Source organism: Mustela nivalis (genome assembly GCF_964662115.1).
Source record: "Mustela nivalis genome assembly, chromosome: 16".
In the NCBI taxonomy this organism is placed as follows: domain Eukaryota; kingdom Metazoa; phylum Chordata; class Mammalia; order Carnivora; family Mustelidae; genus Mustela; species Mustela nivalis.
In genome coordinates, this window is record NC_139035.1 from 68,640,449 (window position 1) to 68,648,563 (window position 8,115).

General features: G+C 55.9%; 1 protein-coding gene across 2 annotated transcripts in view; it reads right to left on the bottom strand.

Annotated features, from left to right (window-relative positions):
* The window catches only part of INTS3 (integrator complex subunit 3), a 39,211-nt gene extending 32,369 nt beyond the window's left edge, over positions 1–6,842 (bottom strand). The window contains exon 1 of one of the 2 annotated variants that reach the window (XM_082703539.1): positions 6,041–6,842. In XM_082703539.1, coding sequence (XP_082559665.1) covers positions 6,041–6,187 — 147 coding nt within the window. In that variant the 5' untranslated portion in view covers positions 6,188–6,842. Of the gene's footprint in view, positions 1–1,967; positions 2,162–6,040 lie in introns of those variants that run through there. The other variant, XM_082703540.1, reaches the window with a different exon arrangement.
* Between the last annotated feature and the right edge of the window lie 1,273 nt (positions 6,843–8,115).

An 8,115-nucleotide genomic window follows, 5' to 3' on the forward strand; every position in this document is an offset into this window, starting at 1 on the left:
TCAGGTTATGATCTCAGGGTCCTGGGATTGAGACCCACGTAGGGCTTCCTGCTCAGCAGGGAGCCTGCTTCTCCCTCTGCCCCTGATCCCACTCATGCTCTCTCTCTCTAAATAAAATCTTTTTTTAAAAAAATTGAAGAAACATAATGGGGCATCTGAGTGGCACAGTCGGCTGAGCAACCAACTCTTGGCTTCAGCTCAGGTCCTGATCTCAGGTTGCAGGACTGAGCTCCACTTTGGGCTACGTGCTCAGCAAGGAGTCTGGTTAAGACTCTCTCTGCCCCTCCCTCTGCTTTCTCTAAAATGGATAAAGAATCTTTGAAAAAGTTAAAGAAGCATATCAATCAAATGCAATGTGTGGTGCTTGTCTGAGCACTGATTTGAACAAACCAGTTATAAAAAGGAATTTATGAGACAGTCAATTTGAACAATGAATATTTTATTACACTGAAGAATCACTACTAATATTTTTAGGTATTACATCATGGCTATGTTAAAAAAAATCCTTCCCTCATAGACATATATATAAAGTAATTTGCAGATGACATGATTTATCTTGGATTTATCTTGGATTTGTTTCCAAATGACTCAGTGGGTTGGGCGTCTGCTTTCCACTTGGGTTGTGATCCCAGGAGTCTGGGACTGAGTCCCACGTCAGGCCCCCTGCTCAGCTGGGAGCCTGCTTCTCTCTCTCTCTGCTCCTCCCCTCCTTGTGCTCTCTTGCTCTGTCAAATAAATACATAAAATCTGTCCCCCCAAAAGCTAAAGGCAAATCTAAAAAAATGAATGTGAGGAAAGGAAAGGAGAACAAAAGGCCAAACTGACTGAGCCTCTGGACAAACCAAGGTGGAGACAGGTTTGTCCAGAGGTGTCCATGCCACCCCAGAGGCACTCCAGTTTCAAAGGCCAACACATGCTCAAAGTTCTAAGGAGACCTTAGTCACTGGCCCCTGTTCCAAAGAAACATTTAATACTAAATATTGAGAAGATACTGACAACTGTGTATCATATTAAATCGGTGAGCCTCTCCATTATCACCACCTAAAGTACTTCCCAAGTCCTTTAAAACTTTAGGACTAACCCCAAAATTATTTAAGGAAAACCAATTCCCAATTCCCAATTCCCAGTAACGGTGATGCGGGCAAATGGACAAAAGCAGGCAATTTACTCCCCCTAATCCTACAGGTCATTATAAAACATCTTGCTGAGAAGAGGTTCTGCTGCAGTGCTGAGAAGAACCCATGGCGAGGGACAAGGGAAAAGGGGTGTAGGAATGAACGGCAACCCTGTGTCTCCCTTCAGCATCATGCTAAGGCTGCGCATATCCATCCCTAACTTCAGCATCATGCTAAGGCTGCGCATATCCATCCCTAACCAAGAGCATAAGGTGGCACAGAGGAGAACGGAGAATTAAGGCAAGGAGCTCCCACAGCCTCAAAACCCTGACCTGCATTAGGCCCAAAGCTATGCAGATTTGAAGGTATTACAACTTCACCGCCCGCCCGGTCTGACTAGCCTCCAAATTAGGTCAGCTCTGCACACTCAGCCTCCACAGGGCCTGTGTACTTGTGAAAAGGAGCTGTGAGATCACAGGAAAGCAGAGCTGTGAGATCCGGCACTACCTGGTCCGGCTCCCACACGAGGAGGAGAGGGGAGGGCAAACAGAGGGCTGCATTCTCCCTTTCTGAGTCGTATCCCTGTCTAACCCGACAGCTGTCCGTGTCGGGGGACTCAGAGCCCCCAGTAGCTAACCCTGCTTCCCATTCCAGATGCTGCTTCCTACTCAAAGGAAGGAGTCTGCCGAACCAGCAGAGATGTGAGGTCAAACAGGGGCCAGCTAACGAGCACACCGACAAGCGTGGTACAGAAGGGTGCCCCCCACCTGCCAGACTTAAGCTAATCTTGGGTGAGTTCCTTAGCCTGTCTAAACCCTGGTTTTCTTATCTGAGAAACAGAAATAGGGGCACCTGTGCTGTTCAGTCGGTTGGGCATGCGTCTCCGTTCAGGCTCAGATCACGATTTCGGGGCTGTGGGACCGAGTCCCTGGGCAGGCTCCGCACAGCGAGGTCTGCTGGAGACTCGGCTCTGCCACGCCTTCTGCCCCTCCCCCACTCGTGCTCCCGCTCCCACGCTCCTGCTCTCTCTCACAGATTTTTTTTAAAAACCCTGTTTGTTTAAAAAGAGAGAGAAATACCACAAGGTTGCTCTGAGGGTTACACAAGGTAACAGGCGTGAAAACACCCAGCACACAGTCTCAGTTAAATTGTAACCTGTTCCATTTGTGAAAAAGTTCAGCAACCGCACAACCCAATCGGTGAAGACCAGACCGCTCCCAGCATCTCCTGCCACACTTCCAATGGCATGACCTTGAAGACTCCGCAAAACTGAGCCCTCCTAACGACAGGACACGGGTCAGTCCCTGACCAGGCTGAAAAGCTTCCTAATCGCCCTCTGTGAACTTTTGCCTTCCGGAGAGAAGAGGAAAGGGTGGGGGGCCCGAGTGTGGGGCCCGGTGCCAGGATCCTTACACAGTGAGGATGAGCCTATGGAACGGCCAGCTTCTGTGTGGCTGTGTCTGACACAGAGACCTGGGCAGAACCAGGTTTCTCGAGGCCCCTCCTTAGTCTAAGCTCCACTCAGAGGCTTGAGTCAGTTCTATGGGTCACTGCCCGGCCAAGAACAAAAGTGGTCTCTTGGAACAGGGAGGCCCAGCTCAGGATGCAGGAAGTAGGAGGGTCCGGAATTTGGATGCAAGGATAAAAGTGATGAGGAAAGAAATGTGCGGGCGACTTCTAGGCAACAGAAATGTGGAAGATGCTGCTCTTCGCAAACTACAGAAATCCCTTTTCCAAACAAGATTGGGAGAAGAAATTACAAATCGCTCAGAGTGAAACAAGGACTACAACCCACCAGAGAGGCCTGCAGGAAGTCAAACCCCTACAATCAGGTAGCAGTAGCCCTCTTCCCCCTCCAAGTCTGAGGCCCTTAGTAAACTTGGAATCATTCACGCAGCTGCCAACAATTACTGGCAGAGCGGCTCTGTTCAGAGTAAGCCCTCCATGACAGCACTGCAGAGAGCGGAGTAAAGGTTTGCCATCTCTAGGAGCTTCCGAAATAACTTTTCTAGTACCAAGAGTACCTGCCCATGTTCTCCACGACCCAGCAGTGGACGGAGCAGGGCAGAGAAGGGGAAGGCCTTCCAGGTTGCCAGTATGTACCTGAAGCTCGGGGCTGAAGGCAGAGAGATCCCGCTACCCTCCCCACTTCCGCTCCCTCAAACGGGTGAGGAGACAGTCTGGTACATTAAGTATTGAACAGTGGTCTCTTATTGGAAGTCAGTGGCCCTGACAGAGCAAAGTCCACTGTCTTCAGGAAAAGAAGGTATGTTTCGACCTATAAAATCCCCAAGAGCCCCCATCAGTGAGGAGTTACTGAATAAGCTGGGTTCCAAGTACTCTACAGCCAAGAGTCACTTCTAAGTGCAATGCGGATTTCAGGGGACAAGATTAGAGATGGCTCAAAGCCTGTTCCCTGGAGGTTCTTCAGAGACAAGAGATGAACTACCCCTTGCAGGAAACCTGAAAGGGGCACACCTCTACCCAATGCAACCCTAAGGCCTGTGCATCGTTTAAGAGGAAGTTCTGACTTGTTCAAGCCACAGTTCCGCTTTCAGCCCGACTTCAGAGGAGACCAGGTCCTTCCCAGCGAGGAACGAGCTGGAGCCACAGAAAGGGGGCTAGCTGCATGTTCTAAACGCCTCCGATCTCGGGCCCTATTTTTATCTCATTCCCCAACTTGAAATGGGATGGGCAAGAATTTCCCCTTCAAAGAGAGAAACAGAGCCAAAGAGAAGAAAGGACACAACGAATGTTCCCTTGAGTAGAAGATTCACAGCTCCCGGCTGGGACGCTCCTCAGCATGGTGCCCGTCCGCCAGAACTCTTGAGGGACCTTTCCTCACCACACCCAGCTACAACGACCCCAGCCTCTTTACTCCCAGGTTTTTGAGGTGCTTTTTTTCACCCTCCTTGTGGGTATGCTAACTCAGTCTTCAGATGAGAAGCTCTGCAAAGCAGACTTGGGTCTCCCTCATCTGTATTCCTATGAGACTGCACACAGGAAGCACAGACAGTTAAGAAGCTACCTCTGTGTTCCTGGGCAACAGGTGCGCCCGCGATGGAAAGTACCACACCAGAACACACAGACCAGTCATCCAGCAGGTTGTGATAACTTCTGCATACAGAGCTCTGTGGGGAGACCCAGAGGAAGAAGCCAGGAGGTTTTTCCCTTAGGGACACTCTCGTCCAGTGGGAACCATACACATGCGTTAAAAACATGGAAAATTCAAATGCAAAGGGTAAAGGCCAAAGAAGGAAAAGGGGAAGCCAAGAAATGCTGGGAAACATCTCCACCAGGAAGGATAGAAGGAAAAGACGGAGAGAGAGACCTTCCCTGCCCCTTCTCTCTGGAAACAGTTTAAAGTTCATTCTGAGTCCAAAAAAAAATAAAATAAATGCTTCCTCTCTTTCATGGTTCCCTCCCACCATATCACTGAGTCTGCTAGCAAACACGTCACTGTTCAGAACAGGACGCAGTACTAGGCTGTGGTACAAATCAGCAGAGGCAGGATGAAACCTCTGGCAATTAGGGTGGGTAATAAACAGATTTTCGTCCAGCGCTTGGGGGCTTTTTCCCTCCACCCAAACTGGTGGAGGGATCAAAGGCGGTCAGCTATTTTCTTCCTACGGTTTTAGAGCTGCAGTACCAGAACACTGGGCTCAACAAATACTTAGACAATGGCAGTGGCCAGTTCTTAAAAAGTGGGCAATTCAAAGTGCCAAACAATCCTACAGTCATTTTTATTGTTTTGGGAAGACATTACTTTTAGTAGCATTGTTTCTTCTCCGAATTGTATCTATCTTTGCTGATTAAAAACAACAGCAGAAAAACTTTGATTTCTCTAAATGCACACAGAATAATCCGGGAGAAGCAGGATGGAAAACCAGCCTGTGAGCAGACATTCGCCAAAGGACGACCCACAAAGTTATACCCCGCCACCTTGATCTGCAAAGTTCATTTCTGTATATATGTTCCATCGCTTTGCATCTGAACCAACTTTTTAAAAAAATCTAAACTATGAATTCCGCCTATCTGCCTGCCCACCCTCTGCGACCCATAAAGGGCAGTGACAAAGAAGCAGGGAAATGGGGCCACCTGAGTGGTTCAGTTTTAAGCATCTGCCTTCGGCTCCGGTCATGATCCCAGGGTCCTGGGATGGAGCCCCACATTGCACTCCCTGCTGACTGGGAAGCCTGACACTGCCCTTGCCTGTACTCGCTCTCTGTCAAAGAAATAAAATATTAAAAAAAAAAAAAAAAAAAAAAAAAAAAGGCAGGGAAATGGTCAGGAAGGCCAGGTCCTGTCCCTGGGTGAGCAGGGAGTTGAAGGCATCAGATGTCACCAACAGTCCTGCAGTCGCGTCTCAGCGCTGGGTCTCCTATTCCGAGCTGTGCGCGGTCGGGGACGAGAGGGAACTAGTGGGGGAGAAGAGGGTCCACGACCCAGCGTGACTTCACTGGACCCTCTCCCTCAGCACCCTCCCGTGGGTGCTCTCTGCTTCCGAAGGACGGAGGCTGTAGGCCAGGGGACCCTAACTAACCACCACTGTCCCAAATGCGCAGTGCACATCGCCGTCAACCGACTGCGTCCAGCACAGCTCGAACAGGAGCGCCCCGGCTGAGGCGGGACAGGTACGAAGCGGACGCGCGGTCGCTGCGAGGAAAGGAACGTCCACAGCAAAGTCGGCGATGCGGACCGCGCTCCCCTCCTCCTCGACACCCCCACCCGCCTCCTCCGAGCGGCCGCCGTTGCCGTGACAACCGGCCCAGGAAGTGGCCGCGCTCCTCCCTCGCGGAGCAGGAAGTGTGGAGCGGCGCTCGCGCGGCCTCGGCACCGCCCGGAGGCCCCGGCCCCGGCCCCCCGGCCCGGCCCCGCTCCGCGCCGGCGGCCCCGCACGGCGCCCCCGCACGCCCCCCACCTACCTCCTCTAACTCATCCTTGGCATCCAAACTGGTGGAGAGGAGCAGCCTCCCCGCTCCTGGGGCTCCTGCTCCCGCCCCTCCTCCTCCTCCTCCCGCCGCTCCCGCCGCAGCGGCCGCGGCCGCCCCCTTCCCCTTCTGCAACTCCATGGCCGCGGCCACGACACGGGAAGAGGCCGGGGGGTGGACGGGCGCGAAGTCCTAGAAACGACCCCTCCGGGGGCCGGGGCCCGGGGCCAGAGGCAGGAGCGGGGTCGGGCAGGGTCGCGCGCTGTCCGCCCCGCCCTCGTCTCCGAAAGGCCGCTCCCGGGGAGGGCGCGGGCGCGGGCGGCCCTCGGGGTGCTGTGTCTGGGGTGGCAGTGCTGAGCGAAGGCCGCCAGCTCCGGGGCTGCCGGGGGCAGGTCCGCACCTCCGGGCGGGGCACGCGAGCCTTCCGCCGCTCGAGTGGACGGGGCGCCCTTTCTGGCTTCCAGCCCTGTGTCTGCCTCAGCAGCTGGGGAGAGGAGTCCTGCCCTGCAGTGGGGGCAGGGGACCTTCCTGGCGGGGCCCGAGGGGGAGGGGGAGGCAGTGCGCGCTACAGGAGGACACCGAGGGCCAGCTTCTCCCCACAGCACCCAGAGGCGGCCATGGGGGAAGGGCGGAGGGCGGGGAGGCTGAGGGCGGCGGAGGCGGCGGCGGCGGCGGCGGCGGCGAGGGCTCGCGGAGACCGGAAGCGAGCGGCCGCGGGGCCCGGCCTCCGCCAATCGCGGCTTCCGTGGGGGCGCCAAGTCGGCCGAAGTCGGCCGTCCGGCCTTTTCCCCGGCTGCCAATGGCAGTGAGGCCGGCCTGATGGACAACCGGAGTGCCCACTCGCATCCCTCCTTGCTCTCGGGGGGCGGGACGGGAAGACTTCCGGGAGAGGGGTGGGACCGCGAGGCGATCAGGAAGGGGAGGCTGCGCCTGCGCGCGCTGACGGGCGTGTCCTGGCGCGCGTGCGCGGCGCCGGCCTCCGCCTCCTCCCGCCCTCCTCCTCCTGGAGCGTGGCTGGGAGCGCGAGTCCGTGCGGGGTCCCAGCCTCGCCGCGGAAACCCGAGTCCTGGCCGCGAGCCGGCGGTACGGGGCGGCGGAGTGTCGCCTAACCCTCGCCCTTAAGCAGTCCCAGGCAGAGACGCTCAGGCGGCACGGAGCCAGCTCCCAGGGCGGAGCGCGCGAGCACCGCACCCGGCGCGGGGACCGCGGTCGGGCCGCCGGGATCCCGGGAGGGGCGCCCGCACCCGCCGGGTGCTGAGCGACACAACCATCCCCACCCCCGCGCTGCGCCCCTGGGCTGCCCCGGCGTCCGGGTCGGCTCTCCCCGCAGCCACGGAGCCCGGCCCGAGCGCACGGCCTCCCGGCCGGACCGCGTCCCCGGTTCACTCGGGAGCACTTAGGACACACGCATCCGAGGCCGGAGGAAAACCCGCACCCGCCGTTCTGCCCTCGAGAAAGCGCAGACGGGGGCCACCGGCCCGAGGGCCACTCGGGACTAGCGGCTGTGAGGCTAGTTTTCAGACTGCAATGGGTCCGATGCGCGTTAGCACCGCAGGGGACCCGTTTGTGTCCACACTTGTTAGGCGGAGTCTCTTCGCCCCTGTACACGTGCCAGAAAGGACGCGGGGACCCCGCCGTGGGCGCTCCTTCATTACGAGATTGTGGGCCGTAACCGGCAGACCTTAGGCAAGGGAATCCGGCTTGGAGTGAGTTATCCCGTCCGGAAAGTGAAGCGGATTGGTCGGTCTCTACCCGCAGAGCTCCGAAAGTCTAGTTCTGTTTGAGGGTACTTTGGGTTCCTTCTAGGTGCACTGCACGGTGTTAGCCTCCGAAGAAGACGCGCGTCCTTACAGTGAGACTGCTGTGGTCCCTGGAGACGCAAAGATATATCAGACATAAGAAAAGTTCGGTTCAAAACACTATGTTCACACTTTTCATTGTGGGGGTTTTAAAAAGTGGGAACTGGGGCAATGCACACCCATGTTTGTAAATACAGAGACCTCTCCGGAAGCACACACAAAACCCCAGGACTTACTTGTCTTTGGGTAGGAGACGGGCTGCCTGGGAGA